This window comes from Syngnathus typhle, linkage group LG15, assembly GCF_033458585.1.
Source record: "Syngnathus typhle isolate RoL2023-S1 ecotype Sweden linkage group LG15, RoL_Styp_1.0, whole genome shotgun sequence".
Classification (NCBI taxonomy): domain Eukaryota; kingdom Metazoa; phylum Chordata; class Actinopteri; order Syngnathiformes; family Syngnathidae; genus Syngnathus; species Syngnathus typhle.
In genome coordinates, this window is record NC_083752.1 from 1,056,412 (window position 1) to 1,076,567 (window position 20,156).

Genomic DNA, 20,156 nt, shown 5'->3' on the forward strand with positions numbered 1-20,156 from the left:
CGACACTCCTATGAGCCAATCGGTGACGAAGGAGGGGGCGGGGCGGGGCTTCTTCATACGTACCTTGCGGTAGCGCCAGAGCTGGTTTCCTTTCATGCCGTGACAGTCGTACAGCGTGACGGGGCTGCTGTGGGAGACGGCGTCAAAGCACACCTTCTTGGTGTGCATGGGGTCGCCCACGCGGATGTCCTCGCGCCAACCAAACGTGAACACCTGCCAGGAGTGAGGGATGCGCTAAATTGTGCTGGGGTCACGACCTCTGAATGTGTGTGTGTGTATATATATATATATATATATATTTTTTTTTTTATCACGCTACACTGAAATATCGGTGAGTTGTTCATCATCGGCCCTTGAGACTTTCTTTTTGTCCACCTAATTTCACGTTGTGGCCAGAACACTTTCCATGGATTGACTTTTGCCTCCTCCATTGGACAAAAGCCAACAAAGTCCTCCCTGCAATTTGCGTCACTCCTGGCCGAACAGAGACGTGGCGCCGTGACATCGATTAAACAACAAAGAGTCGGTCGGCGCTTGAAAGCAATTTGAGCGTCAGCTAAGCTGCCGTCCGTCCGTCCGTCCGTTTTGGGCGGCGGAAACAAAAGCACACTCGCAATCTATTAGGCTCCTTCTCTGAATTGGACTTACACATCTGCAAACAAACACGCTCCTGCGGGAGCGTGTCAACTTAATCACGCTCAAGGCGTGCGTGCGTGCGTGCGTGTTTGGATGTGGAAACGCAATTTCCGGAGGGACAAATTTAGTGCATCAACAAAGGGAAAGCGTATCAACGATTCAAGTGTGCCTATCTCAAAGTAATATGCGACTTGTCCAAGTCATTCAACTTGCGATGGCAGCTAATTTGAGTGTCACCCAATTTGCCTGTTTCATGGCTTAAGTCTTTGTTCAATTTTTACTGAGCCACTTGGGTTTTTCATTGGGGGTTTTTTTCTCCTCAAACAATGAATCACTTGTTCTTTTGTTCACTTTCTACTCGTTTGTTTTAGAGTGAATTTGGAGCATCAAGTTTTTGTCAAGATTTTCAGAGTGAAAAATGTGTTGACATTTTGGTCCAAACACTTTGGGTTTTTTGAGAATACTCGCAGTTGCAGAACAATTGACTTGAAGTACAACATTGGCTTTAACCTTTTTCCCTTTTTTGCTTCCATTTTGGTTGTGTTAACTTTGGCTTCTCACTCACTGCCTCGCTCACTGCCTGACTGCCTGACTGCCTGACTGACTCACTCACCTGCCCGTGGCTCCAGCTGAACTCCTCCCGGAGCTTTCCGCAGTTCTCCAGGCGGATGGGGCTTCCCGACACAAAGTGCTTGGTCTCCATACACATGCCGCTAGCCTGGTTTCGTATCTGCCAAGACAGGGCGTGGCAGCGAATGTTCGAGAAGGGCTTCAACGGCAACAAAATGGGTTTACCTCGCCCCAGGCGGCGGCGGGAGGCTCCACGGGCGGGTAGTGCTCGGGCAGATCCCAGGCCACCTCGCTCATGAACCACTTGAAGTTCTTGCAGCCCAGGCGTCTCCTCAGCTCCTTCTGCGCCGTCATGTCGCCGGCGGACAGGTGGCGGTACTCGGGCTGCCGCCGGTAGATGTAGTCGGCGTACTCGTCCATCCACACCTCGGCCACGCGCTTCAGGTTCTGCGAGAAGAGCCACGCTGCTGTGAGCCTTGGCTCGAGAGTACAAAACGGCGATAGAAAATGGGCCAGACTCACCCTGGCCAGGCTGACCCCTCCGGGCACCTTGTAGGGGACGTACTTCCTGTAGATGTGTCCCACCCTGGAGCACGGGATGTCCTCCATGCGACCGCCGCACATCCAGACCTGAGCGTGGTAAGGACTCGCCGTCAGTCGCCGGCGGCTCACTCTTTGCCATTTGCTACCAGTGTGGAAACCTATTGCTTTCCTTTGCAACTAGCCCATTGCTAATTTTCCCGCCCGACAAACGGCTTCGTACAAAGAGCAACGCGAGTCCATTCGACGGTTCAATTCATAATCCTTACAAAAGCGGCAAGCATCAGCCTCCCCCCAAGGGGTGGATGGGGGGGCGCGGATTAAGCGAGACGACAAAAGCGAGGCACTCGCTCAAAGTGCAATTCGATTACGCAGCCAGCTCGCTCGACTGACCGGAAGAGCGACGGCACGGCTTCTTAGCACGCTGACCGAGTTAAACGGAATAATTCACGTTGAAACGGCAAACAAACGCTCAATCGAACAATACGGCGCCGTGAGCGTGATTGATGTCAAGTGGCTTGGCTTCCATTCTAACAAGAGCTGAACGGGGGAAACCTGATTGAAGACGTTTGACATTATTGCGCACGACCCACGTTGCGCCCGGACGAGGGCGGCCCGTGCTATCTTTGATCCATCATTTGCTTTTGGAGAATTTGAGGTGTGCTGCTGTTTACCTTGAAGGAGATCTCGTACTGCTCTCCTCCCCAGATCTCCAGACCCGTGTCGTAGCCCCCCAGCTCCCAGAACCACTTTCTATCAATGGCGAACAGGCCTCCTGCCATTACCGGAGACCTAAATCACCCCAAAAAATCAAACAAAATAGAGCACATCCGTTAGCGTCTTGCGCTAGCTGCCGCCTGTTGTTGGGACGAAGACATCAGCGTACCGACAGGCCGGCTCGGGCGCTATCAAGTGTCATCACACTTGAAAGGGGAACGAGATTTGCCTCAACGGCCCGTGAATATTCCGAGATTTCATTAGAAACGGCCGACTCGATGCTTTCTATTTCTGCTCCTTTGACATTGAGGTAGGGGCTTGATGGGCGCCATGCGTCAATGGCAATGACACTCTTTGCGACTCCGATTGGATTTGCACTGATGAAGGTCATCTCGCCAGGCGAGCTGAGACAACTAATTCCAAGAAATGAGGATTGATTCCAACTGTTTTTGGTTTCCCGTACCAGTTTCAAGGCACAGTCATGACATCATGGCCACACCATGGCGGGCGGTGTCATTTAAACCACCTGGAGGAGTCAAAACCTACAACTGGTTCATGAAGCAAATTTGAAGCTTCATTTTCCCATCACTGTTAACACGCACTTTGGCGAAAGCGCCACTCACTCAAAGGGCTCGCTGGGGTCGTCCTTCTGCAAGCGGGCGGGGATGGGGATGCGCTTGTAGAACATTTCCCAGTCAAAGGCGCCGCGCATGGCGTCGCCCGCTTGCATCTCGTAGCCAAAGTTGTCGTGGTCGATCACGTCGATCATCGGGCACACGATGGTCTTCCGGTCCTGGGCGATCCGATCTGAGAAGCAAGGTGTGTTTTGAAGGATGTGGGACTTTCTTTCTTTCTCTCTTTCGCTTTCTTTCTCTCTTTCTTTCTCTCCCTAAGCAAGGTGTATTTCTAAGGATGTGCGCCTTTTTTTTTTTTTCTTCCCTCACCGAGTAGCGGAGGCAACCAGTTGACGTTAGCCTCGCAATGAGAATCCAGGAAGGTGATGACCTCGCCTTTGGCAGCGGCGGCGCCCAGCAGACGTGTCCGGATCAGACCCTCCCTTTTCTCGCTCCTCAGGATGCGTACTTTGGGCAGGCGGACCATGTACTCATCCAGCGGCCCCTTCAGGTGCACTGTGAGAAATGTTGGGAAATCATGACCACAATGCCGATTCAACAAAATGATCACCAGACTTAACATGCCTCCCGTAGAAAAAAATCAAATCAAATAAATGGTTTCAGTATTCAAAGGAGCATTTGGGTGACTTCAATCTTTAACAGCGCCTGTGACAAATGATAAAAAAAAAAAAAAAAGTTAACTATCATCATTAAATAAGACATCTGGCAGCGCCACCTGCTCCAAACGTAAAATATTCCCTTTTGGCCTTCCTTATCATAAGTCACTCACAAACTTCTTTTCACAAACTTTTCTGCAATCTGCTGATTTTTTGCTTTTTTAATGCTGTCGTTGGACTATAGGGAGACTGAACAGCATCCAAGCAGAAGACAAAAAAAAAGAAAGAAAGATGCATGCATAAACATTGCTGGCACAGGAGCAAGGCTTGCAATGCTCAGTATTCAGCAACAGACTGCTTGATCACAAACGGATTTGCTACGTGGCTAACGGAGGCCAGGGGCATTGGAGGAAGCCAACGCTTTTTTTTATTTGAGGTGTCACAAATAAAAAAAATAAATCCAATCCAAAAAAAACAAAACAGAACTTGGCCAGGCAGGTTCCCATTTTTGTGGTGGCGTTCGACAAGCATCAATCAAGGACAAAATGGTCTCTAAGTGCCAGGCTTTCCTCCTCTGTGTCGCCTTCACGCAAATCAATTCCCCCTCCCTAGCTTGCTGCAAGTAAATCTTCACGTCTGGAGGTCGTGATTCATTCCACACCGTCATTTTGACGAGGCGAAACAAACAAACAAACTGCTCGCTCGCTCGCTCAAGCTCTGTCTTTTTTAGTGCTAATTTAATAAAGGGGGCATGTACAAGCCTCGCGGGCCAAAGCCAGTCACGGTACGGTGGAGGACGCCTGCCGTTGGTTTGCCGTCCGTCTCTTCATAGCGGCTTGACGGATCATTGCAAATGAATGATTGACTGGCTCACATGTCTCGGCAGCAGACGCGTGGCGACGGGCTTTGGTGGCTTACCCAGCTAGACTCATTCTTAACAAGCAGGTTGGCACTGCTTGACCTTTCCTGGCTCACTTTCCTGTCCTATTCTGTCCTATTGTCTTTTTCCTATCCTGGGCTGACCTGGCATGGAATAAAGGGCTCACCACCCGTGTCCTGTCCTGTCCTGTCTGCTAAGGCTGGTGTCTGTTGCTAACAGGGTCCGGCTAACAGTGCTCATAGCCCTGTCTCGTTCCTTCCGTGGCACATTTCGATACGACTCCTGTCCTGTCCTATTTGCTATCCATCACGTCGGATGGTCTGCCAGGCCCTGTGCTTTCTTGTTTACTACCTGCCTTCATGGACTATTCCTGAGCACTGCCTCCCCTACATACAAACAAACAAACAAACAAACAAACAAACAAACAAACAAACAAACAAACAAACAAACAAACAAGTATCAGACTTGAAGTGCTGTTTAAATCTCGAGACTAAAACGAGTGCATCTTTTTGTTGCAAAACATGTCTGAAAACCTCCTTTCAATGTTTGGGCTTATTTGCACATTCCGAGCCCTCATTAATAAAATATTAACCCAGTCGGTGTTCCTGCTTGATAGCAGTTCTTACAAATGGCCCGCTGTCAGTAAAGGCACCCCCCCCCCCCCCTCCCTTCCCCACCACCCTCGCAACACGTCTACTAATTGGATTCCGAATATCAGAGGACAGGGTGGAGGACAAGCAACGGTCCTTGCAAACCATTAAAGGAGAAACTCCCGCTGCTAGGATGACACGCAGGCTGGTTTCATCTGGGCACTGACTCGACGGAGTCTGGTCTCGTCTCGTCTGGCCTGGCCTGGCCTGCCCTGCCTTGCTTCTTTGCGTTTGCTCATCTACCTTGATGCCACTCGGCAGCGCCGGTTTCTCGGGAAGGCGTCGCTGATCCCGACGGACAGCGGGACCAGCCAAAACCAACAGAACCTCCGGCGACGTCTTCCAAGCCTTCTCGTGACTCGACCCATCTTCTCGTTTCTCTTTAGTGGCTTTTTAATAGCTTCTATCATTTCCCCAAAGCGGAGCACATTTTTACAGGGGCCCATCAAATCAGACATAGCATCGACCAATCAGATGATTTGATGATGTCATTGCTCGTGCATGACCGCAGTGAGGCCGGTGACTTTTGAAAAAGAATGGCAGCAGTAACAAACAAGCCTCTGCCACTTCATCCTAAGGGTCCTATTTGGGACCATCTACCCAACATAAGCCCCAAATGTCGAACTTATGCCCTCAATATCATGGTATAACGGTGTGGTTTGTTGTCGCGGTCGTCTCCTGAGAGCGGACGGACGCCACCCCGAGCGAGGAGGGATAAGAAAAAAAGAAGCTCAGGCCATTAGTGACAAGCCATTAGGAGATCCATTTGTGTTTAAGATCAGGCGGGCCGATTCAGGCACAACCCTGACGAGCGAGACGGGAGGAAGCGGCCGGCCGCCGTTCCATGTTCACATGGCGAGGAAGGTTCACGGCGTCTCATTATTTATGCTTCATTTGCCCAAGCGATGAATTGGGAGAGGGCTTGGACAATTGGCGAGGCTTGAAATCACACTAATTGAGAGCGGGCACACACGCACACACACGTGGGGAAATGCATTAGTCCATATTAAGCGCCATAACCCGCCTCATGTGTGTGGACTCTCTTAAAGGCTCCTTTATGCAGGACCTGAAAGGCTGCCTTAGTTTTCGGAGCCAACCTTCTGTCCATCACATTTCATTTGTCCGGCCGGCCATGCTTGATGCGTTCAATCAGCTGAATCTGGCGCTAATGCGGAATGGACCTTGATGGCCAAATAGTCTTTTTATTGGCCTAACAACAGAGGAGGACCATTCCTTTCAGTGGGCCACCTCCGTTTGCAGCGGAATCCGTTACAAACTGCAGCGCTTCCTTGTCAAACCGCTGGATTAGTTCCTCCAAAATATGCCGCACATACTGTACTGCAGGGTTTTTTTTTCATAGGGTTGCCGAGCGGGGAGCATTTTGAAGCTGCTTAAAAAAAAAAAAAAAAATGCCAAGGGAGCGTCTGTGGTGATATAATCCAGTCTGGAGGGAATTGGAAGATACCCCCCGCCCCGTCTTTGACTGCTACTCCCCCCCCACCCCCCCACACACACGCAGCTTTGCACATGTGCAGTCACGCCCGCGGGAACATGATGAAAGCGGCATTCTGATGAAACAATTTCAGGGTATCGCCCGTGGATAAAGCTATGAGCGTCATAAATCTTAGAATATGCCCAGGTAAGAAAAAGAGGGAAAAAAAGAACCACAATTAAAATCTCGAGTTTAACTCAAAGTCAAGGCCCCCAAGGAAAATGACGCGGCGGGCCCCCAGATGTGGCGGCCCGCCGCGTCATTTTCTATGGCCCGCCAAGACAAATTTTGCATGGCCTTTGTGTCATGACTAAAATGTCTTCTCATAAAGCCGCGTGGTTATCTGCTTCAAATACGAGGCCAAGCCGACAGCAGGCGAGCGAGCGAGCGAGCCAGCGAGCGCTTTGACGCTCCATGTGGTTGTTTTCGCAGTTGGGCTGTCTAACTGCCACCGGGGTCAGAATTCATCAACTCAGCCCTGCCGGGCGCAGGACAGATGGCGAGCAGAGGAATCCGCCGAGAGACGAGCCCATTAGCTCGGCTCACCTTGAAAGGATGCGAGGGGAGGCCAATGTGATGCGGGGAGAGCGAAGCTCCAACAGCCTCCCTCCACGGAAATTCAATTGGCGGCTAATGAACCCACCTCGTCATCTCCAGGCCGGAGCTGGTCACGGAGCCCGAAAGGCGGATTAGCGGCTCGCACGCTTTTCAAGCTCCCCGAGGTCAATTCACGCACCTCCTCCGATTAGGAGAGCCGCCAAAGCTGCGGATTCGGAGAATTTGGATTCAACTGGTCGGGCCGGTGAGAGGATCTGATGTAGGCCACGACACACGCCCGTCCGGCCAGACTTGCGCGTATTTTTATTTCCCAAGGTGCTGGTTGATAAGGAGCAGATATGAGATTCCTCGTCAGTCGGTCGTTTACTTGGAAAAAATGAGCAGCCACGGAGCTGAGTGAGTTTGTCGGAAACGCTTTGAGGTGACAGGAGGAGAATTCCGCCGTTTTGCGTGCGTTCGACTGAGTCACGGGCGAGTGTAGGCGAGGCAGGGAGGGAGGGCGGGAGGCAGGCAGGGAGGGCGGTCGCGTAAGTGAAGAGGGCGAGAGGATAACGATTGAAAACATTCATATCCACGGCGCGGCGAGATATGATTCCTCGTTGACGTGGGCGGAAACATTTGCCTCCCTTTTTTTCCCCCTTGCTTTTCTTATTCGCCTTACCTTTGTCGCTAAAGTCGTCCACCAGGATGACCTCGGCGATGAGCTCCGGAGGCGAGCGGTTGAGGACGCTGTGGACCGTCCGGAGCAGCGTCGACCAGCCCTCGTTGTGGAACGGGATGATGACGCTGGTGCTGGGCAGCTTCTCGCCGTACAGCTTCCGTTTACAGCTAACGTGCAAACGTCGACATACATTTGCAATATGAGAAACATCACAGTCACGGAAAGGTGGGTCCGGAGCGGCGCGGCCATTTTCATTCCTCGCAACTCACTTCTAGTCATGTCGTGTTGGACAGAAGAAAAAACAAAGAAATCATTTGACGCCGCTCGCCAGCATTACATATTTTAAAGTTACATGGCCCGCCCGAGAAGCTTGATGGCGTCATAATAAGCACATCTAATGGCCCAGACGGGAATTATCTTGGGTTCTCATTTGTCTACTTCTACATCAATGTCTCCCAGCGAGGAAGGAAGGAAGGGATGGATGGATGCCTGTGGGAGGACTGTGACGCCTTCCCATTAGACACCTTTCACTCCGCCGTCACACTCAAAACACACAGTAGAGAGCGGAGAGGAGAAGGAGATTACGGCTGCTCAAATGGATTTCAATTTCGCAGATCCGGCCACTGGAGATTATTGATCTGAATGGACGGAAAGGCGCTAGTGTTTGATCTGGATGCTCACACAAGCACACGCACACCTTTCTCAAGTGACTGCTGGTTTTCAACGGTGCTCTGGAGATCGTTCCTCTGTGACCCCCCATTCGGCAAAACGCTAAGCCAGGAAATGGATGATTTTGCAGTAACAATGTCAGTTTATTCCGAAGGTATGCTAAACAACTGGATATATTGAAAACATTTTTTGTTGCGCTCCGTAAAACGACTGAGTGGTAAGTACAGTAGCTGGGTATAGCGTAATTAGCGCGCAAGCTAGGTATTTCGGTAGCTTGCTAGATTGATAGCTATTTACGATCATTCTTTAAGTAGCTTGGATAGCGGAGTATTTAGTTGGGTATTTGGCCACATATGTAGGCAAGGTAGCTCAATCCATAGTTCAAAACGCTAGCAATACACTGCAGCTAGGAAGCGAGCTGCTATAAGTTGGATGGGCTCCTGAATCTAGAAAGCTCATTAGCCAGATAGCTAGAGACTCGGCCGCAACTCACTTGGGATGACGAATGTCGGGGACGGAGCGATTGAGGGAGATCCTGTCGCTGACGTAAATGTTGAAGCCGTTCTCCCTGTAGGCCTGGTCCACCCGGTCGGCCTCCGTCAGGGGGAAGGGCTTCCCCTGCTCGCCGTTACCTGAATCAATCAAACGATAAGACGGCCGGCCATCGGCTGTCAAGGTTTACAATGGGACATTACGGGACCCACCGGATCTGGAGGCATCCCTTTTGATGGCTTGGTAGTCGTGCCAGTCTTTCCTCTGTGGAGCGGTTCTGCGCACCGGATTGTCCTTCTGCACTTTGTTAACACCCTGGAAAAGCAGCAATAATAACATCGAGTAGGATTTGGAACAAAAGGTAAGGAACATACCGTTTATCGTCTTGGATTGCAATCGATTTGCATTGTAATCAATGGACAAACCGTGGTCGATTCGATTCGTCGCTTGCTCAGTTGAAGAGAGAAAAAACACACGACTATCGATTCAGTCTCCAGGGAAATGGAGCTGCATTCACGGCCCGAGCCTTCTTATTGTACTGTAAATACAGACAAGGCTGAGAGAATGAGATTTTTTCTTTATAGCTAGGCCAGAGAAAACTTTCAGTTATACAACAGGCTTCTCTTGCCTGACAGTATTGGGGGTTTTTTTTTGTTGTTTTTTTTCCAAAGGAGCAGCAGTTGCAGCCTGCTCACTGCTCCACTGAGAGTTTACCCGCAGAAAAGTGTACTCTTCTATTTCACGCTCGGCAAAGCTCGCCAGGTGAATACCAATGCGGCGGCGGCGGCGGCGGCAGCGAAGCGGGGATCTTATGTGTGCCGAGCACCTCGCCCACTTGACATGCAAAAGGGCGTCGGCACCCGGACGTGCTAAACGACGCGCACGTGCAGACGTGCTTTTGCACGCCGGCGTGCCGGATCACGGCATCGGCGCGGGAATAATCAGTGACAGGAAACGCCAATTAGCCCCGCGCTTTAAATCCAAATGGCGCAACCAGCAGGCATGAATTAGCATGAATTATCAAGCCAACTAGCGCTTTGTGACAACGTGACACAGACTGACAAACTAGCGCCACACGCGCTGTAATATTGCTTTCTGTATGCTGGAAGGGGTGGCTGCCATGCGTCAGGAGCATTTTGCACAAGTGGATTAAGGTTGGGTTTTACATTGCAGGTTCAAGTGGCCCATTTCGATTTAACGTCTGCATATCTAAGATGTAGGATTGATTGGTTGGTTAAGTAGCTGGAGTCACTAATTACATTTAAAAACATTTTGGGGAGAAAACCGACCCAAGCCATAGTCCCAAAACCTCAGAACTGTACGTCAGATGTGCTAAGCATTCTTCTGCCATGTTGGAAAACTCAAAATATTGTGATTTCTGTGACAGAAAAGTAGTCATTTCTGCAATTGAAATCCTTTTTGGCAGACTAACAAACAGCCCCAAAATGTCTTTCAATGCCGACCTTTTTTTTCCCGCGCCCTCTTTCACGCAGTGACAGCTCTGTCTGGGTCACCATGACACACACACACGCTCACACAGAAGCCGGAATTATCTGTTAATGTTGCTAGCGCGAGAGGAGAGGGTGTGAGCCATTATTTGGCATCCTCTTACCGTGTCTCCAAAAAAATAATCAAGATATGATTCAGTTCATTTCATTTTGGTTTTGCCTCCATTCTTCAGAGGTGGACGCACTGGGCGAGTCACACGCAACCAACGCCGAGACAGGCAAAGACACTCTATCTGTGACAATCGATACGGAAGAATTCCAAAAAGTAGATGGGATTTTTTGCGCTGGCCCCATTTTTTGCTCCCCATTAAAATTTCAACATACGCCGCCTTTCTCTGGGGGCTTTCGTAACTTGTTCCGTAAGAACCTTGAGAAAAGACGAGGGGAAAAAAAAAATTGCGTTCGCCCGAGGAACGTGGGCGGCGGAACATAATCCAGACGGACAGTAAGTGAAGGCCAAAGTGGGAAAGCGTTGGAAGCATCCGGAAGAACAGATGACAGTACGAGGAGGTTGTCCCTTTTCAAAATGGCGACACTTTGAAAGAAACCCTTAACAGGTGGCCTAACCGTTGAACTACCGACTACTCCATCAGTCACTAAAGCAAAGAACCGGATGCCATGGCAACTATTTGGAAGGCTCTCGTGCCATCTTTCTCCATTGCCTCGAATCCGTTCCAGCCTTCCTAGAACTTCTTCACATCTTGGGAGTCAAGGAACAATGCGCAAAGCACACATTTCCAAGGTTGATCCAAATCTATTTGGTGGTTCATCCCATTTGGATGCAGCCGCCGCGGTACGGTACCCGATGCCTGCGCAAACACTGATTGACACGTGGCCTTTTGTCATCGGTTAAATGGCTCGCTAAAAGGCAGCATTAAATTTAATGAGGCGGGGATGGCGAGGGGGGGGAGGGAGGGAGGGAGGGAGGGAGGCACGCTCGGCCAGGTGTTTGGAGATAGCTGACAAACAGCTTGGAATTTGCGCCTCCGCTTTGGCACGTCGCGGTCTGCTCAGTCGCTCATACCTCAAACGGACTTTACGGCGCTGCTGCGGTGATGTCCGATTAGAAGAGTGGAGGGAATGTGATTTTATGCCAATCAATAACTGCTTTGGTCATGCAATCTGGACTGAAAAATGGAGATGGCAAGGGGACAGGACAGGCAGCACTTCATCTCAATCGGCACAATCCCAACTGAATCTGCAGTCCTCCGGCCAACGCTCGACCGCTCGCCCGCTTTCTGACCTCAGCCGAAGGATTTTTAGATTAGGACGAGCCTCTCGGAAACGGTGGCCGCCCAACCTCATTTCCACGCCGCTGCGGTCGGTCGGCCGGACAGCCGGCCGGCCGGTAATCCGCCCGACAGCAGATTATGTTTGCAATTTAGCGGCGCAGGACGAGATTGGTGCCACCGCCGGAGGTTCAGACCGTCAGCAGATGTCGCGGGACATTATACGGCGATTCGTGCCAAAGATACACACTTTTTCATCACGACTAGCTCCAGGCTAACGTATTAGCGCGTGTATAAATATATCTACGATTATACAGTGTGTATATACGTATATATTATACATGCTCATTTCAGATTCTGTTATGTTTTTTTCTTTTTTTAGCAGACATGATTAGACTCACAGAAAGTGGTCCTTCATACTTGAAGGTTGGATGCTGTGCTAATACCGCTGTCATCCATGAACGATCACTTAACGCCGGAGCGGCAAGGGAAGAAATACAACACATTTGTTTGTTTGCCCACTAAAAATTCATTTTATTGCCGGCGGCCCGTCACTCTGGTACATTCATTATGAGGAATGTTTGGCCCGGGTCTACAGCCTCGTAAGTGACTCAAATGAAACAATGGCATTTGAGGCGGCGAGACAGCGGCGAGACAGCGGCGAGACAGCGGCGAGACAGCAAAATGCGTAATATTAGTGAAAAATGAGCAAGGAGTGGAAAGGTTCCACTGGTGGGTGGCGCGAGGTGGTCACCTTTGGCTTTCCTTGACCTCCTGCCAAACGTAGACAGACGGTCAAGGTGAGAAGCGGGAAAGCTCCCGTTGCCCCTCAACCCCCAGAGACGTAATTAACCGACCGCCCGCCCGCCCGCCCGCCCGCCTTCCACGTTCCAGCTCGGTCGGCCTGTTCCTCGTCGTCCGCCTTTCAAATGCTCCGCAGACGTGTCCGTTTGCTCTTCCTGTCCTGGCTCATGACACAGAAACAAAAAAGCGCCAACCCGCTTGGTCTAAAAATACACCTCCAAAAGCTGGACTTCCGGCTCCAAGCAAGGAGGACAGATCGACGGCACTCGTTTAAGACCTTGATATTTTTCCACGGCTAACTTTCAAGAGCCGTTTGACAAATGGATTGTTTTTCTTCTTCTTCATTCCCTCTATGTTGGAGTTGAAAAACCTCCGTCAGAGGCTGCTACTAAATTGCACATGTCCGTTTTGCTTTGTCTCAGAAATTGCCGCATCAGAGTCACGGAAAGTCAATGGGGGATTTAGTCCCAAGGATATTGCCGGAACAGTAGTCACTCCAGAGAGCTGAACAATTTCAACTTGGAATGGGTTGAGAAATGCGCAAGGGGGAGGAAATCCATCTTTCACTGCGGTCAACTGCACCCGCTCCCTCCCCACAATTCAATTCCACGCTGATACTTTGGTGCCATTGCAGGTTGAAATACTTCCCAGCGCTACAAAAAGACCAATGTCTGGGACAGGTGGGAGCGGAAAGAAAACAAAAACAAACAACCATGTACCATCTGAGGTGAAGGCCAAAGGGAAAACAAATGGCATCAATAAAACATAGGGAAGAGTTGTGAAAACATCCACTGGCGTTGAGTGCTTTCTTCGCTTTTGACAGAGTTGGAGAAAAGCCAGCCAACCAGCCAGCCAGCCAGCCAGCCAGCCAACCAGCCAGCCAACCAGCCAACCAGCCAACCCGCCAGCCAGCCAGCCAGCCAGCCAGCCAGCCAGCCAGCCGGGAGTTTTGTCTGTGGATCTAATCCAAAAGCGTCCACCCCCCAGGGACCATGGTCTCTTTGCCCTACGCGTCGAGGTTGGCCAAGCAAAGATTGAGGCATTGGGACCGACCTACCTCCCTGGAAGCGCACCCCCTCTCCGAAAGTCATTCATTATCTGCAGACGGATGGATACTGGACAAAGGCCATGACAGATGGCCGCCTCCCTACTTTCAGAATTGTACTCGTGCGAGCAAAAAAAGAGGTACCTCGGAGACTTTGATCTCCTTTGTAGCGTAGCATGCCCGCGGTGCCAAATAGCTGGGAGTTGGTGTTCACGTTAGCAGTTATGAATCGCAAAAACAAAGCCATTCTTAGGCGATGAACGGAATCGCTCAAATCAATTGGGCAAAAACAAAAGGTTGACTTGGAAGCTTCCGTAGCTACTTTCGGAGAAAAGAAGTACTTGTCCAAGACTTCATTTGGATTTGATGCCATGTAGAGATGTCTTTGCCAAACGGTGACATTTCTGGTCGAGGGAGGTTTTCATAGCTTCAGGATCTGAGACTAGCTTAAATGGCTATGGCTGGCGTGTTTGTCGGAAAGTATCCAAAAATGTCCTTTCCTCTCACAGTCAGGTCTGCAATGTACCTGTAAACGGGGGTCGACAGCATCCCACTTAAGCAACACCATCTCGTGCTTGGATTTGTTCGAAGCCAGCAAATCCCTTCCGCTTTGACCATCAACAATCCAAAGTGGAGACTTACTTTGGCGGGTCACCTGCTCGACGGTAAAGCCGGCAATCGTCCTCTCGGTGTCCCGAGACCTTCTTGTCTGTAAGCAGGGCATTATCTCTTCGCCAGCCGCCGGCTTTGCGTGGGCCAACCGGGAGCAAGAGGACAGATGTGGCGGCTTACGTAACGATCCGTAAATGCTTCCGTGGTCCTAATCCTGCTAGCCTGGTTTGGTGGAGCTTCCCAAGCCAGGACATGGATTTCCGGCCGGGGATTGCGAGTCAGACAAAATCAATGCGGGATGGGGCTTAACAAGCTACATTTGACGCTTGTTAACAATTGGGCCACGGGATGGGATGAGAGAAAACCAAAATGTCTGGACAATTCTGTTCCCTGGCTCGCTCCTGGTTTGTTGTAAATGTACACGGTAGCTGCGGCTAGGGGCGACGTGACCAATCGGCCAGATCCGTGAAGAACCAGCCAACAAACCGGACTGACTAATCAGGCTGGAGATATAGATAAGGAGCCATAAACCACGGGACGGTTCTACACTCTTGAAAGTGCCACCCGACAGATAAAAGCTCTACATTTCTCGTGGAGCTGAGCTGAGGTGAGCTGAGGTGCGTACCTAACTGAACCTAACCCTAACCCTAACCTGAAGTCGATCCACAATTTGTTTTGTCCAGCCGGGCCGCCGAAAATGATGCGACGAGCCCCCGGGCCCAGAGTTCGACACCCATGGGTTAGGCTTTCTAAAGTTTCTTTGTAAACTGAACGTGTAAATTAGTGTGAGGCTAAAAATCCGATCAAACTTTCAATCAGACTAACTGGTCGCCCGCCACTGGCAACAGCGCGGCGATGATCTAAGTTCAGGCTTTCCGAGAAGGCCCTTTGTTGCGTGGAAGTGACCTTGGGCTAATTAAACAGCCACAACTGCCCTATGGCCTTGATTGACTGCTGCCAAAGAAGTCATGAGGAAACTGGCCTTTTGTCTCGACATTACCCGAAAGACAAGTGCCAAATCCAAAGCCATCGAAAATGGTGACGAGTTGCAAATATTTTGCTTTCCCTGGAGTCGGTCGCCCAGGGAACCTTCCAAATTAATCATCCAAACAAAGATGCTTTGGTGGGGTCTCATAACCAGACCAGGGTCAGATAAGAATGAGTCCAACGTTCATGACAAAGAAACTTGCACCTGTCTGGCAAATGCACCCAGAGCGCTCGGTCGTATCCACGCTCACTAAGCCTCGTTACTTTTTTCTTTGCGTGCTGTCAAATAGATGAGGCACCTTTGTGTCGGTCGCATGTCAAGGACTCAACTGCATTTGATGAATCCAGCGCTTTAAATCCAACAGCAGCAGCTGCTGTACAAATGGAACAACACGAACAAAAAGTCAGCAAAAAAGGCTCGTTCGTGCCAGGGACTAAAAAGGCGCCTTTCAAACACCAACTAGCGTTGGGGGATGAGTTGAATCATCTAAAAGGTGAACAAATCTTCGGCAGTCATTAAAAGGCTGACTTCTTGCTTTGCCGCACCTGTCCCTCGCCCGGCCGGGTTTGGCCGCTCTGGGCCACGGCGCACGGGCGACCCACCCGATTGGCATACTGAGCAGCTTCTGCGCTCGCTCACGAGCCAACGTGCCGCCAGCCCAACCAGCCGCCGCCGCCGCCGCCTTGTGCGCGCCAGGACCTGGGGGAAGGAAAGCGCTCGCTCTCCAACAAGGTCAGCCTGTGAACAAACAGCTCGTTTACCTGCTCGCGCTTGCCTTTCCCTCCCGAGGTGTTTTATCAGAAGCGCCGGTAGCTCCGCTCGCCTTGGCAAATGACTTTCATGCTCGCCGTCTCGCCGCTTTCTTGGGGCTTAACACTTTCCAGATGCAGGCTATGCACGGCCATGCCCGATAGATAGCCAGCGCTCGCTGGCTGGCTGGCTGGCTGGCTCGGACGTGACGAAGTACAAATACAGTTGCTTCAACTTGTAGTGCGCCAAACGGCTCTTAGCTAGCGGTGCTACCCTCGCATCACATTATTAGCCGACATATCTTACTTTAGCGGAGATTATGTTCGCCAGGTCTGCTTCGCAGTACAATCTATCCGCTGCTGCTGCTGCTTCTTCTTTTTTTTCGGGAAATAATTGCCGACTTTTCGCAACATTTTCACTCAAAATTCTAACTCTAGGCACAATTTTAATGTTGACATCCGCACAGCCGCCGCGGCAAAGTGCAAAAGAAACTTGCTAGTGCATTTGATTGGTTACGTCACTTCAACTCGTGTAGCATTTAAATTAGCGCCCATCGGCTGGCTGGATGGCGTCAGCTTGCGAGACTGGCAAACAAAAAAAACACCTCCACCGAAAAGGTCACAGACATGACGTTGCTTTATTTGCGTTTGTGTTGTTCACAAAGAGACCCGGAAATCTGCTAACGCAAGCCGCAGCGTATTTATAGTCTGTACGTGCTGTTTTTCTTTTTTTTATTACCGGCAGGAACTTAATTCGCTTTCTTGATCTCAAAGAGGAGCGCTGCAGACTTTGTGCACACAAAGCAGACACGAGTATCAAAAAGTATTAGTGTGGCTACCAAAAAACACAAACAACTATCGAGGAGTTTCCAAACTCAAGCCGCACAATTTGCCTTTTTTGTTGTCGCCATTTTTCTCTTTTGATAATCTGTCCACTCTGCTTTCACGCCTTCAACTCTGCTCGGCGGAAAACCAACTTTCACATCCACTATCGTAATCCGCGCTTAATGGTTCAAATCCTTCTCCGAGACGTTTCTCTAATTGCTCCTCACCTCGCAGGATTAAAAACGACGAGCCGACGCGAGTCCTTTAATTGCCGACCGACGCCGTGTCGAGAAAATTCACTCGGGATTTGTCAGCGCTCGTTTTCAAGACGTCATCTTTCACGCTCGGGTCCATTGTGTTTTTGGAGGATATTTGCCGCGTGTGGAAATTGCCAATGGACGTCCGAGTGCGGCGGAAGCTCGCGAGCTCCCCGCAGTGACAAACGTGCGGCCAACGGCTCGGCAATGAAGCCTTTGCCCGCCGTCGATCTTTACCAACTTCCCTTTTCTATCTTCCCAGACCGGACGACGACGACGACCCGATGGCACGCGGCAAGCGCCCGACGCAAAATAGCGCCCGACCGAGAAGGTTGTCCGCGCCTCTTCCGGCCGGTCTCTTTGCGTTTGGCGAGCAGTCAGTCGGTCCGTCGGTCGGTCGGTCGGCAGCGCTTCCGTGTTTGCGTATGCTCCCAATGGCTGACTTATTAAATGACTCCGAAGCTCGACAGCTGTTATGGCGCTGTTTGCTAATACGTAACGGGCTCTCTGCGCCCTTAATCCCATTCATTACGTGGCTTGTCAGGCGAGATATCAAATCCAGACAAGTCAACTCCGCAGGCGCGCCGAACGAGAACGCCACAAATGAGCTGCTGTTCAAAGGCGTCACGCTTGGAATGACAGCCCATCACCATTTTCTTCTGAAGAAGTCGCTCCGAAACGTCCTTCTGGTCAGGCCACCGTGCGACACACACGTACTTGCGCATTCCATGAAAGCCTCCATTCAGCACATTTGGGCCCGTTTGAATAAGAGGAAGCGCCATTGTCGGGTTGCCAGGGTTCATTTTGGGGGAGGGAGCGCAGGGAACATTTAACCCTCCCTAACAAACATTTGTTTTGGGTGGAGTGCATCCCAGAAAGCGTCAAATGAAGAGATCATTGGCGAAAATGAACACTTCCCAGGTACAGTCGAGGCATTTGCTCCAAATATTTGACTTCAGAGCTCGGGGGTCAAATCCCAGCACTGTCGATCGGCGACGGTCGTAACGCCACATTTGACCCGAGTGGGGTCGCCATGACAACATCAAGCCCCCAATGTGCAGGACTGTCGAGGTTGTGGTCAGAGACGGACGGTGTAACTTAGTAACGGGACGTAGCAGGTCCAATGCAATGGAGAAGTCCTTTTATTGTGATGCTACTAAAAAGCAAAACACCACTTGAACGCACTGTTAACTGGCCAATGAGTGTGTTCTGAAACGAAGTGGACTCTTATGTGCTTTCAACACGCATGCCATTTTGCTTTGTACCATAGGTCGAGAGGCGGGCAGAGTACAGTTGGTTATTCATCGGTCGTTACGTGATTGCTTTGTTCAAAGTCAAAGACTGCTTTATTGTCAATCCCTTCCTATGTCAAGACACACATAGAAACCGAACTTCCGTTTCCTCCATCCCACGGTGACGAGACATAGTCAGTACACGATAGACATACAAGTAGACGACACAAAATAAAATGTGTTGATCCTGCAGTCAGATGCGATCCTATTGGAACAGCACCAAAGTGTGGTGATCTTCTTTATCACTCAGGTCCGCTTCACCATTGCATCAAGAAGGCCAGAGTTTCAATCAAGTTTCAATCGCTCTTGTCAATAACGTCAATGAAAGTTGTTTTCACTTGTTCACTGCCGTGGATTTGCTTTCTTTTCGGTCTGGGGGATCGTGACATGTTGGGGTCGTGGCAAAGCTAGCACCGCTCAGAGCCAATGCTGCGATCAACTGTCAAGCTGTGAACGCACCACCGGCGGCGGCGGCAACTTCCTCAAGTCTCACGTTTACGCGCTCCGGGGTGGCGGGCGACGTGGCCCCGGAACAGACACATCCTGGTCGCTTGAGCCACCGCGCTGACACGCCTATTAGAAAAAGGCCAAGGTCGCTCGCTCGCTCGCTCGCTCGCTCGCTCACAGCGGGTGCAAATGCAAGCAAGCGAAAATAGCTACCAACGTGCAAAACTAACAGTGGAAGTCCACCCGAGACTTTGGCAAATGGTTAGCTTCCTACCCAACTACCTACCTGCCTGACCGACCGACCGACCGCCCGCCCGCCCGCCTACCTAGCTACCAACGTGCAACACAAACACTGGCCATAGATCCGCGCGCGTTACGATAACACTTCCGCCTGCCTCACCTGAAGCTGCGCTCCGTCCGCCGCTGCCGGTGCCACTGCCGCGTCCGGCGGGTTGTCGAACACCCGATCCCGGTACAAGGACCACAGGCCGACGTTGGGGAGGAAGAGGAAAGCCGCGATGAGAAGCCCGGCGAACTGCAGCAGCCTTTTCTCCCTCCGCCTCATCTCTTCGGGAGGGGAAAAGCAAGCGTGCGTGGGAGGGAGGGAGGAAGCGGCGCTGGGGAACCGAGGAGAGCCTCCCCCGGGACTGCACGCTCGTTTCGGTGTATCCGACCGGAGGGACTTCCTATCTGACTGACAGCGGGACGGAAGAAGTCCGTCAGCCCGGAGCTGCGACGCCGAATGGGCGCCGACCGTCTGCCGCTAGAGGGCGGGGAAAGCCGCCCACCCCTTGGAGGAGGAGGGCGTTTGGGGGGGATCGTAATATTACATTTAGAAAATATTTCTTTATTTTTTTTAACTTAGTATAAGCGACGTGTCAAAACATCGGTATAAAAAAAATAAAACATTATTTATTTAAAAATCCGCCATTTGTTGCGTTCAAATGCAGCTTGGAAATAAAGGCTTCAAGCAAGAATTGCTCATATCTTGCAAATCATTTTCAATGATATAAAAATAAATGGTTCATGACGAAATTAAACAGGAGATGTTGTTTTTACTTGAGTTATCAAATACAACGAGTGGTTGCTGCGCAAGTGGGGAGGAAGATAGTAAAACAAAACAAAAAAAGCCCCACTCAAATCAATTCAAGTCGCATTGCAAAATAAAATATGGGAGCGCAAGTGTCAAGAATGACAGCGCAGTTGCCAGCGTTGATGAACATACTGTCAAGTTTGAAATGGAAGGCACAGCAAATCAATGGCAAGCGCTTTGGCAAGCGCTTTGGAGCTGCGTCTCCGGCAAT

At 50.7% G+C, this 20,156-nt stretch overlaps 1 protein-coding gene across 3 annotated transcripts in view; it reads right to left on the reverse strand.

Moving 5' to 3' along the window:
- Positions 1-19,615, reverse strand: part of LOC133167814 (polypeptide N-acetylgalactosaminyltransferase 10-like) — a 29,736-nt gene extending 10,121 nt beyond the window's left edge. For all 3 annotated transcript variants that reach the window (XR_009718106.1, XR_009718105.1, XM_061298783.1), the window contains exons 1-11: positions 19,253-19,615; positions 9,309-9,411; positions 9,098-9,236; positions 7,936-8,102; positions 3,408-3,593; positions 3,087-3,270; positions 2,421-2,538; positions 1,729-1,836; positions 1,432-1,653; positions 1,250-1,366; positions 64-213 (exon numbers count right to left, since the gene is read on the reverse strand). Coding sequence is in view for 1 of the 3 variants with exons in the window: in XM_061298783.1 (XP_061154767.1) it covers positions 64-213; positions 1,250-1,366; positions 1,432-1,653; positions 1,729-1,836; positions 2,421-2,538; positions 3,087-3,270; positions 3,408-3,593; positions 7,936-8,102; positions 9,098-9,236; positions 9,309-9,411; positions 19,253-19,417 (1,659 nt within the window). In the remaining 2 variants the exon portion in view is untranslated. The remainder of the gene's footprint in view (positions 1-63; positions 214-1,249; positions 1,367-1,431; positions 1,654-1,728; positions 1,837-2,420; positions 2,539-3,086; positions 3,271-3,407; positions 3,594-7,935; positions 8,103-9,097; positions 9,237-9,308; positions 9,412-19,252) is intronic.
- Positions 19,616-20,156: the final 541 nt, after the last annotated feature.